This window comes from Corapipo altera, unplaced genomic scaffold (genome assembly GCF_003945725.1).
Source record: "Corapipo altera isolate COAL_440 unplaced genomic scaffold, ASM394572v1 0, whole genome shotgun sequence".
Classification (NCBI taxonomy): Eukaryota; Metazoa; Chordata; class Aves; order Passeriformes; family Pipridae; genus Corapipo; species Corapipo altera.
In genome coordinates this window covers 77969121-77985847 of record NW_020884872.1, presented here as the reverse complement: position 1 = coordinate 77985847, position 16727 = coordinate 77969121, and the positions used below count along the sequence as shown (strand labels likewise).

General features: G+C 36.8%; 1 protein-coding gene across 2 annotated transcripts in view; it reads right to left on the bottom strand.

Annotated features, from left to right (window-relative positions):
- Positions 1-7868: 7868 nt before the first annotated feature.
- TRPC6 (transient receptor potential cation channel subfamily C member 6) overlaps positions 7869-16727 on the bottom strand; it is a 79283-nt gene continuing 70424 nt past the window's right edge. For both annotated transcript variants that reach the window (XM_027639318.1, XM_027639393.1), the window contains exons 10-12: positions 14012-14095; positions 11479-11554; positions 7869-9587 (exon numbers count right to left, since the gene is read on the bottom strand). In XM_027639318.1, the coding sequence (XP_027495119.1) occupies positions 9436-9587; positions 11479-11554; positions 14012-14095 (312 nt within the window). In that variant the 3' untranslated portion in view covers positions 7869-9435. The remainder of the gene's footprint in view (positions 9588-11478; positions 11555-14011; positions 14096-16727) is intronic.

The window sequence follows — 16727 nt, the reverse complement described above, 5'->3', positions numbered from 1 at the left end:
TTTTTTTCTTAACAAACACTTTCATCCAAACTATCTCAATGGGTGGCATGTTTTAGGCTTGCATCAAGGTTGGTGTTCATGCTTGGCAGGCAGGTTACATGCACACTCCCAGGAAAACGGAGCTGATGACTGCAGTGATGGAGAAAGCCATCAGGGGCTGATGTATTTTATTTACAGCGATGTCCAGACAGGGCATCCATGTTACAGCCTGAGGGTGCACGTAAATATGAACAGGGCTATAAGACTTTAATTCTATAGGGATGCATCCTGCTGAAGGGGATTTATCCATATTGCAGTTGTTCACAGCCACCAGCGTGCTTGTAACAAACGTGGATAGAGCCTCCTAAATCTTCATCTGTGAAGCCTAGCCATGAATACAGCCACCTGTAGCACTAAAGATAACTTCTCCCAGCAGAGACTGGACTTTTAAGGGCCTGTTTGCAATACTCAAATCCTTTTATACTTTAAACAAGAAATAAGAATGAGGACAGTGGTTTTGACTTTCAGAATTTAGTTTGCTCAAACAAGTGGGGGTTTTTTTTGTGCTTCCTCCCCTTTTTGTAGCAAGATTTCTTGAAACCTGATGCACTAAATTCAATTAGCTATGACCTTGATAAATGTACTGCATAAGGATAAGTAGTTTATATCGTAGTCATTTTTAATCAATATATCTATTTCCTAACTGTACCTGTTAATTCAAACCTCTGGCCATGGTAAAATGAGTTTATGGTGGCAGGGCCAAGGCAATGATGTGGGATATTATTGTTCTCAAGCTCACTGTTATTTGGAAAAGAGTAGAAGGAATGTGGAAATGCAGTTGAGAAATAAAATTGTTAAAATACTTGCTTTATTGGAAAGAGAATGATACTTCATGTATTTACATACCCAGTTAAGATAATTACAAGGGTGAACTGAGAAGTAGAGTTTAATGGGACTCATGTGGACAGTGTTAACGTAGCAAGAGGGAATGTAATTCTCGTAAACTGGAGAAAATGTGATATGCTTCTGGGCTACATCATATCTTTTCTCTTTGATCCAGTAATTGTATTTATATAACAGTAGTATAGCACTACTAGAAAAAGTGTTGTTGCAACTCATCCAAGTGGATGATGAGTTGTCAATGGTCTCTTTTTCCATTGTCCACAGATGGACACCCACTATTGCATGTTTTTGGGGCTTTTTTATCGTCCTAAGATGTCAGGTGGACCATAAACCTCAGGAGTTGCTAGAAGCTGTCTTTCAGGCAGTCACTAATACTTTGGTTATATTGGAAATATTCTAAGGCTTTGTTTTGCAATTTTTGGCAGTAGAAATTTGGAACTGTTACTGGGGGCCTACCCAGAGTCCTGCAGGAACTTCACTGTAAATCAACCCCCATTGTAACAGTTCCCTCTAGTTCCCTCTTACCTGCCAATTCACCTGAACTGAGAAACACTTGAGGTTGTATTTGAAAACTAATTTCTCCAGGTTGTTTTCACCTTGGCTATTAGACTGAATTTACTTTAGACAAACATCTACAGGTTTGTATCACACAGAACAGTGTGCATATAGATATTTTTCAGTCCCATTATAAAGTTAATTAAAATTGTCTGGGTATAGAGGAAGAAAAATTCACTCTAAGTCACTGGAATGGATTAATTTCACCTAGGGTCTGCAAAGTCTGCAGTAGCAGCTCTTCTACAAGGTACACTGTGAATCCAAACATCATTTACCTGCCAGAAATCCCAGGCTATCTTTGCTGTAATCTGTTAAATAAGATGGATATCTACCACCATCTTTCATTTCCTGGCATACATCCTGTAATCTGCAGCTACACAGAGGGCTTTACTTATCATTGCATCAACCGATTGTATTCATGGTGCGTGGAAGGAGCCCAGGATGACAAACTCTTGGTTAGCAGTTGTTGACTATGCTTCACCAACACCATAAAATTTATAGGCATTGAAAATGATGACTTGAAATACAATTGTTTTAGTTAAAGTTGAATTCCTGCCTAAACCAAGTATGTAAACCAATAAACCTAAAAATAAATGGGTAACCTTAACAATTTACTTTTCAAAAGAAGTGATAGATGAACCAAAGGGGTAAGTAAAACAGAAATAGTTTACTGGAGAGGCATATATACGTCAGTTTTGCAGTGGCAAAGACAGCTTCCAAATTTTTCAAGTCTTTTTTTTTTCTTTTTAATGAAGAGAAGAACTGGAATTATTTGTTCCAGAGCTACTGCAGTACACCGACTGCAGTTCTGCAGCTTGAGTATTCTTCTCTCCATAAAATAAAACAAAAGAAATTCATGCATTTGAAGTAATTTCAAGGAAGCCTGACAAGAGGGCCATCTTTAAAAAATACTGTTCAATCTTTTTAATTATATCTGTATTCTCTCATATCGAGCTCCTAAGAGGAGCTGAGGACCTCTGAGGACATGACATGCTGTCATCCGATGAGTTGATGGTGGAGCAGGGAGGTGAGGATACCTCATTGGTATCATCAATAAACATCCTATCCCAACACAGTCTCCTTCATATTTAGTTTTAGCTGGTGATGAGAAAATTTACCTGCATGAAATAACAACATCTTGGTGCTTGCCTAATGCAACAATTGAATAATTTGAGGTTGAGTGATCAGCTACTAGATCAACTGAAACTGCTGGAAATTATAGTCTAAAGACAAGTGTAATGGGGATTAATTTGTAACATTCACAAATTATCTAAAATCTGAGTCTTATTAAAGTACGCCATTTGAAGTTGCGAACATCTGCAAAAAGCACTCATCATATTTTTACGTACAACTGCTAGCAGTTCTTGTTAGCTTCATGCGGACCTTGTTGGTCACCCAGCAAGGGATTTCCCATTTTCTTGAGATTTTGAACTACAATAGATTGGGTCAAGGCTGTGCTTCCACTCAAAGTAAATATTTACTTCTGAAACAACATTCAGGCAATAAAAGCCTGTGTTGAGCAAAGGCCCTGAAGCGGAAGGTGCTGGTGACCTGCGCTCTTGTGTCCACACAAACATTCACAACTAGGAGTTTGTGGCAGTGGATGGGACTTATCTGAGCAGTGGAGGGAAAGAAGTATTTTGAAAGCAAGATTTGCTATGTTACAGATATCTAAAACTGTGTCATAGAATTTTCTATATGTTTTCAGAGACTAGAATGGGAACCTGGATAGCTTGCTGTGTTATGTGTGCTGTGGATTTCTAAACTAGAAGAGACAAAATTTCCAGACAGTTGGATACAGGCTAACTTGCAACATTAAAAGAACCATAGACTCTTTGGGAATGATTTTCTTTTTATTTCTTCCCAGTCTGATACTGAGAAATATTTCTTGGTCCAGCCAGGGCTTGTCTTTAACACTCTTGATAGTACTATGATCAGTGGCCTCCTGTAGGGTCAGAGAGAAGCCTCTGCAGAAGGAATGTAGCCACTAATGCTGTTGTTATCAGGCAGTTTCGTTTACTCAAATAAAATGCAAATATAGTACAAGGTCCACTTCAGAGGGAAGAAACTCACAGAATTCTTAAATGATGCTGACAAATTCAAGCCAAAGTCACTTCTAGGATAAATATTTTCTTTTGAAAAGAAGAATTACATGTTAGGAGAGACCATATGTGCTGTAGCACAAGCCACATAAAGTAGTCTTGAATCTTTTACTGCCAACATGGTTTGATAACAACCTGACATTGTACCTTATTTTCTGTTCACCAGAAAGACTTGCTCATGTTCATGTTTTTTAAACAATTTACTTTGTCAGTGATATTTCTCCATTCAAAAGTGAGTAGGTTATAACCCAGCTGCAGAGCCTCAGTTTACCATGAGAAGATGGGGACTAAATTTGGCTACTGACAGGACAGATTGTCTTAACTGGAACTTTCAGAACTGCAGTTCTAAGGAACAATCCCATAACAGTGCCTTTTGCTGTGAAGACATTAAACTCATGAAATCTCGTGGGTTTTTTTCTACTGAAGTTGATTAAACCATCAGAGTTCTGGTAAAGTTGCGCAAAATCTTCTGTGGAAACAAGGAAATGCTCCCTTTGAGAAAGAACTGAAGTTTTCTCTTTCATAAATTCCTCAAACTATTTATTTGAGCATGTTGTCACAAGTTAGTATCATTCTCCTCTAGCATAAAGGAAGAAACTGAGAAACAAAGAGTTGATCTGGTTTGACAAAGGTCATGGGAGTTTAAATTTATTTGTATTTGAGAGTGAGTAAGTTTTGGACCAGTTGTCATTTTATTTATGCCCTTTTTGACAGACTGTGCAAATCTATTAGAGTATACTCGTTGTTTATAGAGCACAATGAAATATCGAAGTGGTATAAAAGTGTTCATGTATAAAAAAGCATAAAAACATTGCTATTAATGTTGATAATTATTTATCTAATGCACTTTGCATACAATATGATCTGATCTTCTTAAAATGCTTTGATTGGAGGTCCATCAATTAAAGGAATAAAGAATAAATGTGAAGGAGCTGAATCACAGAATACTGAAAAGCTTAAAACAAAACTAGATTCTACTAAAATCCTTGTTTGGACAGAGAAACCACTGAAAGTTTGTACTTTGTGATCCCTACTGCACTGTCATATTACAGATGGTGACAGGAACAAAAAGAGAAACAGGAGATTTGGTTTTTGCAACAATGAAAAAAAGAGAAAAAAAGAAATGTTTCGAGGTACTTAAAGTAATATACACCAGGGAAGAACAGTGCATGGGATTCCCTGGATTTCTAAGCCTATGGAGTTTATTGTACACTCCTCAGCCTTGCTTAACTTCTCTTTCAGTATAAGCTCCTGAAGTACAAGTAGCTTTCCAAATACAAACTTTGTGAGTTCTATTTTCCACAGGCCAAATTAATATTTAACTAAGAACATAAGTCTTAGAAATATTATTCACACTAGGCATTTTGTAACAGATTTTACAAAGCATTAAATATTTACATGAAAAATTAGCAATTTGCACTATAAGGACAAGTTCTACTGTTCTGCAAGTGAGTACAGTTCCACATTATGTGGTTTACAACATATTAATTGCAATGTTCAGCTACTAATTTCAAGCTTGAGAGAAATCTCTAAGAAGCAAATGCAAGATTTTGTTGGACTAAATTACATTTTGGGACAAGGCAGTTATGAGAACGTGTTCTTAGTAAATTACTTGATACAGCTGCTATAGCTGAAGTACTGCCAAGAACAAGCTGTATATTGTAAATCTTGAAGACATGTTATTGAAAATATATGCTCACCCCAATGTACTAAAACACGAAATACAAACTTCTGTCATAAAATTCCTAGTTTATCAACAAGAATTTAGTTGCCATGTGTACTGTTAACAGAGTTTTTCTCACCTTTGTGACAGATTTGGTTAATGGGTATTTTCATTTATGCATACACACAGTAACACTAATGAAGGAAAAAATGAAATATTCCTGCAGAGTAAAGAAGATCCTACTCACCCACCATCTCTTTGGAACGGGCTACATTTTTCTGAAGGCAAGTTAGATCCTGCCCCTCTCAATGAGTGTCCCCATCAGCTCAAGCACTTACAAGCAGATGAGCATTTGTTTATGGCTCTGCAGTGTGCTGCAGTGCTCATTTCTGTCAAGCTGGGACTTCTCACACTTCAATATAAACATTGCTACAATATAAACAGTCACAGTGGCTTCTTCAGAGTAACAGGAGAAAAATGATCACTTCTACAATGTGACTCACCTGGGATACTTATCTACCTTAAGATGACACAAAATCCTGCCTTTGACCGCTTCTGTTCACTGAATACAAAGAAATTCTAGACAAGTTCAGAGGCAGAAGTCTTCATGGCTGGCATCTAAAATCAGATGAACCTGTAGATCTCACTTCTAAAACCAGTAGGATTCATTGGCTTGGCATGTAAGTGCTCTAAGATAGGGTGAAATACAGCAGATTTTTACCTGTCATATCTGAATTTTCATGTGAAATCCTGCAGCTCTTATTCATGACCTCACTGTAAATCTTGAGTACCTTAAGCTTGCATTGCAGTATTACTCTCTAATAAAATTCATGGTTCTCCAGAATGTATAAAGCTTTTTCCCAATATTTAGACATGACTATTTCATCCAGAAAAGTGTGAGAAAATATTGAATAAAGATTTGTTTATTTGTGGATTTTCTTACTGTATTCTCTTATCTTCAAAGCTTCTTAAGCCTTTTGTTATCTTTTAGTGAAATATATTTGGAGAAACAGAAAGAAGAATGTCTAAGAGATAACAGATTCTACTCACTGTACCTCATAATTCAAGCTTAAGAAATACTCAGGGGAAAAAATATTTAAAGTCAATACTTCTTCATAGCAGGTCTGGTTTAGATGTGGAAGTTGCTGCTACAGAAACTGAATTGCTGAGCTCAAAAAATTTCAAGAAACAATAAGTGGGTATCAAGACTATCTTGTTATCTTAATAATTGACAAACAAATCTGGAAATACTTCCTCATCAAAGTTATATCAATCTTTTTTATTAGAAACCAAAAGAAGAACTATATAAGATGAAAATTATCTGTTACCTACTGCAGATGTTCTGAAACATCTGGCATGAGTCACAGTTAGTCACAGCAGAAAAAATACTTGGCCTTGAATCTAATCAAGTATGAAAAGACCCTTGTACCTTCTTTGAAACTCTTTTCGTATTAGTGTTGCTAGCAAATGAAAGTATTTTATCACATTAGTCTTCCAAGCAAGAGCAACCAATGGTTCCCAGTGAAATACCAACATGTTCATACAATGTATCACAAAGATATTTTGAGTCTGATACATTTAATTTTTTTTAAACAGAATAATATATTTGGTATTGTGCTCATTTTGAATACTACATTGTTTGTCACACTACATTTGGTAATAGACCTCTTCAAATATATTTAACAAATTGTTCCATGAGTAATAACTATGTATAAAATATCTTCATTGAAATAAAAAATCTATATGTATTTTCTTAATGAAATACAATATATACATTACGATCTGATTGTTTTAAGGTAAGCCAAATTTTGGGCTTAAACAAATTCACAGTGTACATTTTACCTCTGTAATAAAAATCTTTAGAAGTGCCTGGATCTTAAACTGTGTTCACGTACTTCTTTTCAGTGAGTTTATGGAGAGTGAAGGTTTACCATCACCTAGCACTATAGCAGGTCCAAACTGCACATTACAATGACCAAAACTAAAGACTTCTGATTACCAAAAGCAAATGTTGACTGTCCCTGTTACCTCAAATTTTGACCAACAGATTTTCCGAGGAGCTTGTCACAGGTGGAAGATACGCTTTGAGCAGCATGGCCTCTAACACAGTAATTCAATGGTGCTGAACTAACTGCTCACTGCTTCAGAAAACCAGGTCCAAAATACTCAAGTGGGAACTCAAAATCAGTGGCCAGTCCTGCCCGAGGGAGATGACCAGGAACTGTCCAGGAGCCAAAAGGCAGTGAAGTTATGGTCACATTGCCTTCCAGTCTGAGGTCGCACCAACTGCCCATGCTCTACTATCTTTGAAAACCTCACTTTCTTTTTTCTCCCTCAGAATAAGAAGCCTTGGGAGTTTATAAACCCTGAGTTCATTATGCCTGGAGCCCAAGGACACAGATTGTCCCACATGCTCCACAGGTGGCTAAACTAACGTGCCAAGCAGTTCCCCCACACCGTGACAAACAACCTCGGGACAGGCTGACTTCAGACCCTTGCCTCCACCTGTCTCCATATGATTTCAAAACCCGTTCTAATACACGTTTTGTTTTGGTTTTTTTTCCCTGAAAATATACAGTGATTCCACCAGAAATTTTTTTAAAAAGGACTATCAGTAAATTCAGCTGGAAACTAATCTAAACTCATTAAAAAATAACCTCAGCCTAAAAAGGAGGTTGAGGTTATTTATATTGAGATACATTCCACAATAAATAAATTTCACAAAGCTAATTTTAAAGCAATTACTGATATTTCCATCCTTGTTTCTTAAACATACAAGTCTTTTACAGGTGCATTCTTACACCTTGATGTCCCTGTTGCAATTTTTCACAACCCTTTCACTAATCGCAACCAAACTTAAAGAGAGGAGAGATGCCCAATATATGTTTATAACAGTCACAGAATCAGTGAGAAATACAAATTACTGTATTAACTGGGGAAAAAATTATCTGGAATTTATGCTGTATCTACCTGGAGAGAGAGAAACTAGCTGACTGTCCTGCATGGGCATATTAGTGACACAACAAACAGCCAGAGACAGACACCTCATCTCCAGTTTAACAGAAAGAGACATAGAAGTATTGCAGTCGGTAGGGTGAAAGCACTAGAGGCCTCTGCTGATGGCATGGAGATTCTTCTTTGGAGCCCTAAAGAACACAGCACAAGAACTGAGCTTTCTCCGGTGGAAAAAAGGATGAGGGATGCAAAGAAGATGAGATTTCATGAACTTTTGAAACAAGATGCTTTTCTTTACTATGGAGAGATCTGAAGAAAATGTTATGATTTAAACAGATTTAACTATGGGGAAACATGGTCCCCCATGTATGCTACCGCCAGAATTCAGAGAGAGGTTTCAACTAACATTTTAGTATCTTCTACCTTAAATAAAATTGTTACATTCAACCCCCCACCCTGTAGTTTGGGAGGTTCAGTTCAAGACATAAAAGCTGAAGAGCCTGGGAATTCTGAAAGAGATTAGAACATCAATGATTAAATATCATGGATTAAAAAAATTTTTCTTCTGGTCTCAGCAATAGCTTCTTAATAAACTTGATGAAAAATACTTATTTATAAATGCTCTGACTCCCATTGGAACCTAGGGATCTTTCAGGATAGTCCAGTCCAGCAGCGACAGGGATAAGTTGGGAGAAGTGTAATACAGTGCTATGCATATCTTGATACTTTACCTCTGCATGGAAACATTCCTAAATTATTTTAATATCCCATTCATTTTTAAGAATTCAACCCCTCCCCCCCCCAGTTGGGAATGCTGGAAAAATTAAATAGCTTTTGAGATAGATAGATATATACATATCTGTAAAAGCGTGGAATTTTTCTCTTTTGCTTCACTAAAATATATGTAAGAATCTTTACAAAAGGAAATTTGCAAAAAATAAACAGAAACAGTAATGTAGGAAAATTTTAGATCTATGCTTTTAGTCTTTCATGACTGGCCTTATCAAGATTCCACTGGAACTCTAAAAGAGGTAAATTGAGTATCTAAATTATCTCAAATTAACTCTTTTTCAGCAAGTAAAGAATAAATATCTTTACAGAAGTGGCATCCCCTCCCTACTGTACACCCACAGGACTTGTCACTGTGTTTTTTCAATAAAGAATTGGAATGATTTAATTTCTGAATCTTCTGTATAAACGTGAGCTAGACTTGAGAAAAACAGAAATATGGCTTTAAGTGAATTGTTAACATTCTGTTGCATCTCTTAAACATTTCGGTTATCTCTTGCTTTCTTCTTCCTTAGAGTCAATTGACAGTTTTTCCCCAAGTTTCCTTATAAGTTCTGCCAGATCTTCAGAATTTTGAGATTTTTCCTCAAGGAGTTCATACCGGAGACTTGAGATGTCCTGTTTAATTTCCTTCAGTTCACCTGTAACAGATATTAGAAGATCATACTATTAAGAAACAAAAGAAAAAAACCACCATATCCAAATATCTCACAATTATCACAGGTTTTTTCTGTATTTCTTTGTTGAAACAGAAAAAGCAGATGCTCTGTTGCCTGTTGGTGAATGGTGGCTTACAGACAGGAATATGAAGATGCAGTTCAGGAATCAAACAAATCTGAAGGCAAAAGTGTGAGAGGTCACATCAGTTCACAAAACTCACATGATCTCTTATATGGAAGCTGCTGTTCTGCTGCAAGAGACATCACAGAATCATAGAATCACAGAATCATTTAGGTTGGAAAAGACCTCTAAGATCACCAAGCCCAATCATTAGCCAAGCACTGCCAAGTCCACCTCTAAACCTTGCCCCTAAGCACCATGTCTACATGCCTTTCAAATAATTCCAGAGATGGTGACTCAACCACTTCCCTGGACAGCCTGTTTGAATACTTCACAACCCTTTTTGTAAAGACGTTTTTCCTAATGTCCAATCTAAATCTCTCCCTGACACTATTTGCTCTTGTCCTGTAACTTCTTACTTTGGAAAAGAGTCCAATCACCACCTCACTACGTCCTCCTTTCAGGTCGTTATAGTGGATGATAAGGTCTACCTTTGAGCCTCCTTTTCTCCAGATTAAAATCCTCAGTTCCCTCAGTCGCTCCCCGTCAGATTTGTGCTCCAGACCCTTCACCAGCTCCATTGCCCTTTTCTGGACATGTTTCAGCACCTCAATGTCTTTCTTGTAGTGGGGTGCCCAAAACACAGAATTTGAGGTGCGGCCTCACCAGTACTGAGTACAGGGGAACAATCACTGCCCTGGTCCTGCTGGTCACACTATTGCTGATACAGGTCAGGATGTCATTGGCCTTCTTGGCCACCTGGGCACACTGCTGGCTCATGTTCAGCCCCTGTTGACCAACACCCCCAGGTCCTTTTCTGCAGAGCATGCAGATTGGTGTTGCCTGAGTCCTCTTGGCCAGCAACAGAGCTTCTCATTGTCCAAAAGAGAGCAGTCCTCTCCTTTTCCTACTGCACTAAGTATCTTTCTAGCATCAGATGGGTGCAAACAGACAAGAACATCCCTGTGAAGTGCATTTACTAGATGTTTCCAGCTAATAAATCAAACACAGAAAAAGCTGAAACATATGCATCCCCATATATGAATTCACAATAAGAACACATCCCGACACAAATGAAAATTCATATGGGAATGCCTCAAATCAACTGCTGCATTAAATGCAGTCTCACTATGGGAAATGCCTTGGGCATCACAGCAGCCTTCCCAAGTCCAAAGGGAGTCTACAAGAAAGCTGGAGAGGGATATTTTACAAGGGCACGCAGTGACAGCATGAGAGGGAATGGTTTCAAACTGAAAGAGGGTAGGTTTAGATTGGATATTATGAAGGAATTTTTTCCTGTGAGGGTGGTGAGGCACTGGAACAGGTTGCCCAGAGAAGTTGCAGATGTCCCATCCCTTTAAGTGATCAAGGTCAGGTTGGATGGGGTTTTAAGCGACCTAGCCTACTGGAAGGTGTCCCTGCCCATGGCAAGGGGGTTGGAAGTAGATGATCCTTAAGGAACTAGATGATCCTTAAGGTCCCTTCCAATCCAAATGATCCTATGTTTCTATTATTACTAGAGTAGCAACACTTTTGACAACTTATCAGATCACTGATGTTTTCTGATGGGACGCAAGAGACAGGAATCCTATCTCTTCTTTAACTTCAATTTCATGGTAATTTTATATCTAACACTTGTAAACATGTAAAGTGAATTAAGTATTTTGGAAACTTTTTTTTCAAGTGGCATATGTAACCACTTTAATTTGTCTTGATTATCTGATTAAACATACAATTAATCAACATACTCACCTTCATTGACTTCATCACTTTCCTTATCTATCTGAGCTTTCAATACATATCTTTTAATGAGACGTTTCATTATTTTCTAAAGAGAAGAAAGGAAGAAAAAAGTTTTCTTTGTTGGACTATTATTTTTACAACATTTCAGAATATGAGATCTTGTCCTGCTTTCAGCTGGGATAGAGTTCGTTTTCTTCTTACTAGCTGGTACAGTGTGACTTTTGGTTTTATTATGAGAATAATGTTGATAACTCACTGGTGTTTTAGTTGTTGCTGAACAGTGCTTACCCTAAGTCAAGGACTTTTAAGTATCTCATGCTCTGCCAGTAAGGAGGTGCACAAGAAGCAGGAAGGGAGCATGGCCAGGATAACTGACTCAAACAGGCCAAAGGGATATTCCATACCATAGAATGTTATGCTCAGTATGCAAACTGGGGAGACTTCGCCTTAAATGGCCAATCACTGTGCTTTCTCTCTCTCTCTCTCTCTATCTCTCCTTTTCACTACTACTACTACTATTATTATTATTATATTTTACTTTATTTAAATTAATAAAGTTTTCTTATCTCAACCCTCAAGTTTTACCTTTTACAATTCTCCTCCTCATCCCATGGGGTTCTGGGGGTGGTATGAGGAGAGTGAGTGAGCAACTGTGAAGTACTTAGTTGACAGCTCAGGTTAAATTACAACAGCTCTGTTACCTTCTGTTGCATTCAGACATTTCAGTGTAGGACTCGACAGGTTAAAGAAATAGAATGTAAAAATCTCTGCTTTCATCTATAGCAGATATTGAAACTTTATGATTCTGCACATATATGTAGTTGAAAAATAGAAAAATAAACACATTTTACAAATGTCAGAATTCATGAAGCTTAACTTACTTAACTGGAGTCTATAAGAATGATCAATACAGTTGTAGCTTTGATATCCACATAGGTGACACTATCTGACCTTTACTGCTACCACAAGGTGACAATGACCCTGTTTAGCAGTGCTAATTGCTAAACCCTTTTGTCATCAGTTTATTTTAAACTATTTTGATATTATATTTAATAAGTTATGTTTTCCCAATGTTGGGCTTAGAGAAAAAGGGACCCACAATTCTAAGAGTCATTTAAGTGTCTCAGCCGGGACTCATCTAACCAAATACATATGCAAATACACATCTAACCAAATACATATGCATCTATGCAAATACACATATCTGTCACCTTTAATTCCTTCTACGGATAAAGAGAGCAAACCTGAGAGCACAGTTTATCTCAGACAACTAAAACTGATCAAATAGATCACATCATGAGAATGGCTAACTTCTCCACTAATAATAAGGGGAACCCAGGCCAGCAAATTTATTGTAAATTTTACCCTTCTAGGAAAAAAGAATTCTGCCCCTGATTCTCCCATTAGTTCAAATGACTCGAAAAAGAACAAGGTATCCAAACACTTTTTAGGAGCTGTATTTCTGTCTTTGGGTTTAATATTTTCATATGGTGTAGTCCATCACAACAAAATACTTTTTGTTTTTCACCATAAGATATAAAATGTACATAGATTTATGTATCTGCTTTTGTCTGTACAGTAATAAAACCAGCCAGAGCTGGTTGTGTGGTGAGTCATCCCAGATTAGTGGTTCCAGACCATCACTACAGTCATGCTTGCAAGGTCAGCAGCTGTACTGTTTATTCTAGTAATCCAAGAAGGTTTCATATACAAAGCCACATATCTGCATGTTGATGGGGTAAAATTTTAATCTTAATATCTATCACTGCGTCCTAACAAAATTGGCTGTGAAAAAGTGAGGTAGTTTTTGGAACACACTTGTGCAGACACTGTATAACATAAGAATGGAGCAGACCTAGCTCTGCCCAGGGGGAAGAGCTTTTTTTCTGTCTTATGGTCAATAAAGTATACTTGTTTTCTATACCCTTTTCATTCAGATTGTCGTATTCTATTTACCAGGCAGCTCTTGCTTCTTCCTTTCCACCTGCTGTATAGTATTTCAGGAAGGAAAGTAGCAGTCTTTGGATCAGAATAGCTGGTCCTTTGGTGGACTGTGCTGGGTCTCTTTATACTTAACTGTGCAAAGGCTCACTGCAGTTGTTTAGGAGGCAAAGAAAAAACAGACTGTATTGACAGCATAAAGGCTGACAGATATTTGCAGTGCTTGTAGTATTTGTATACAGAAGTGTGGAACAATAATCTGCTTCAGCAGATGGAATGGGAAGTTTTTGAGGGTTTTTTTGGTTTTCTCAATTTCCATTGTACAGTTGAAGACTCATCCTGTCTCTAAAACTAAAAACATTTCTCAAGCGCTTTAAAATATTACACTATAAGGGTAGCATTTAAGAAACAAAGAGGAGAGAAAAACACGTCCAGATTGTACTGCAAATACCTAAATCGTCACATTTATTTTGGATATATACAAGGCCTGTGAATTTATTCCTGACTCATGTTGTTTAGCATAAATTCAAAACTGTCCTCAAGACATCACTCTGCCAGTTCTACTACTTCTTGATTTTGTTCAAAAATAAACTGTTTTTACCTGGTATTGTCTTGGAGGATTGTTTAAACTGTTTAAGTGAATTTCATCTGAGCTTCTTATACTTGACTGCTTCCTTTGACCAAGCTGAAATGGAAAGATTATTTATAATTCAAAATAAATAAAAGAAAAATACAGATATATCGTGTATATATTGTGTATACATACATCATGTGACAGAACACTAACTGTTAAGTTCAACTGGGAAATGTTAATTTATTGTGGTAATGTCCTTATACATGTACAGAATTTCATTACAAGAGTGAGAAAAAACACTTTCAGACTGTGTTGTAGTAAAGTGAGAACTGGTAGGTTTTCTCTATTTACTCTGCCTCTCACCTGCTCCTAACACGTCCAAGGGACCATAATAGAGTGGCCATGTCACTCTGGGCTTTATCCTGCTCCTCTGATGCACAGAAGGGGGAATCCACATCAGGAGGAAGGCAGTACTAGTGTGGCACAGCCTTGTAGGCAACCAATGAGGGAAGATCAGGGCAGATGTGTGAGAAGCCAAGGAAAGAGGGGTGGCAGCATTATCCCTTTCCTTTTTTTTTCATAACACTTGCCTGTAATTAATGTGACCTCCGCTACCACAAAATACTCAAGGAGTTTGCTTCTCCCCTCACTGTCTGAATGTAATTGCTTATGCAGTTCACACCAGGGACAACGAGATTATCAGCTGACATTTTTGAGTTGCATCTTCTTTGCTACACATGCTGAAAGAGCATAAATCCCTGATGAAACATGGAGGATGCAATCTGTAGGCTTCATTACTGATTTACATCTTTGAGAAGGACTAAAGAATCACAAAATGGTGAACTGAGACTCAAGTTGAATGACCGGGCTGCAGTAAGAGTGAACAGCAACTGTCAAAACAAATATTATTACTTTACATAAATAACAGGGCCAGTTCAACAACTAGTGCTAGAAACATAAACATTGTGAAATATAAATACTGATTGATCTTGGTGAGGAATAAGTGGGACTGAGAAAGTCTGAAATTTTACATGGTCCAATAAAATTTTTACGATTTTAACGGACCAGACAATCATTGCAGTGTCTCAGATCCTGTGGGATTTTGTTGTACTTCCAGTAAAATTCTCTATGTTGTGTCTCAACACATAGAGCACCTACAGATAAGCAAACTGGAGCATTTTGAAGCCTGTTAAGTACTATGTGGGATATGCTGGGATATAATTCATTACAGAGGAAAGCAGGGAAGGGTTAGATGCTTATGCAGTTGTACACTGGGAATAATTTAAATACTTTTAGATTTTGTTTAGCATTTCATAGAATCAAAGAATGGTTTGTTTTGGAATGGATATTCAAAGACCATGTAGTCCAGCTCCTCTGCCATGGGCAGGGACACCTTCCACTAGATCAGGTTTGTATTTTGATATTTTTTCCTGAAGAAAAGTTCATACCTTTTGGTAAAAAACATTTATTTGCAATTAATATAAAGTTTACAATGAACTTGGATTGTTTCTTTGGAAAGATTCACAAATTTTATGCACATTCTTGTGAAAAACATCTCTCTATTCAGACTATGTTTATTTGACTAAGTAAAAATAATGACAGAAGATATATAACAGTATAAATATAAAATAATTGATATTTGTCTCTTACATATTAATCTACATTTGGATGGAAATTAAATAGAATATGTATAAAAAAGGCAAGTTATTGTTTCTTTTTCTTGTTTGAATAAAGCTACTTTAAATGTTTTGAATACATATTAGAAAACATAAGTTTATCTAAACATTGATACTTAAACTAGGTATCTGATTTATGATAAAAAGGAATGGCTAGTGAGTTTACACAACTGTTTAATCACTATGTCTTTCAGGATTTTAGAACTATTAATACAGTCTTGGGTCTCACGTTTACTACTAGGTTAAAAGAGAAAAACAATCTTCCTGCTATTTCATCCCCTGGACTTCTCATGCACCATTTTTAGAAATAATATAGTAAAATAAGAGGAAAAGCATGCATTCATTGCTGTAGCAGAGGGAAGTTTCTTTGGGTAAAGCTGCCCTAGTCCATGAGCTTGGGCTACAGATGTGTGACTGGTGTCCCAGCACTCCTAGATCTCTGATTTGCAGCTGCGATATCATTCATGATCCTGTTATTTACCAGTTTATGTATAATCTACAGATTCATTTATTTTTTATAAATTTTTAGTATTTACTATGTATTTTATTATATATTTTAAAAGTAATCTGTCATGCTGGTTACCAGTCTCAAATTTATATTACACTGGTTCACTTCAAAAGTTAATCAAATGCTTAAGTACAACTTGATTTTCACTTGAAATAGCAAAACTGGTATTATGTGGCAAAATCAGTTGAGACACCACAAATTTGTAAAATCAGACACATTATAACAAATTTATCTTGACTTTTACCCTTCAGCACTTTTTTTGGACAGAATAATGTACTTAGCTAGAGAGTGCACCTTAAAGTTGGCAGGTAAATCATAAGTGTGTAACTTTATTAAAACTCTTTATATGCAACACTAACAGGACAGAATATCTACTGTGCGTTGCCGAATGACCACTTGGTGGCAGAGATTGCCAAGATTTCATCATAATGTCAAATAACATTTTTAAATTCTCTTTAGTTTTCATGTCTATGGCTTTTTTCTTTCCCCAAAATTACTACTAGAGTACATTGAGATTGTCATACTGATAACTGAACTAGAATTCGTATTTTCAAGTTAA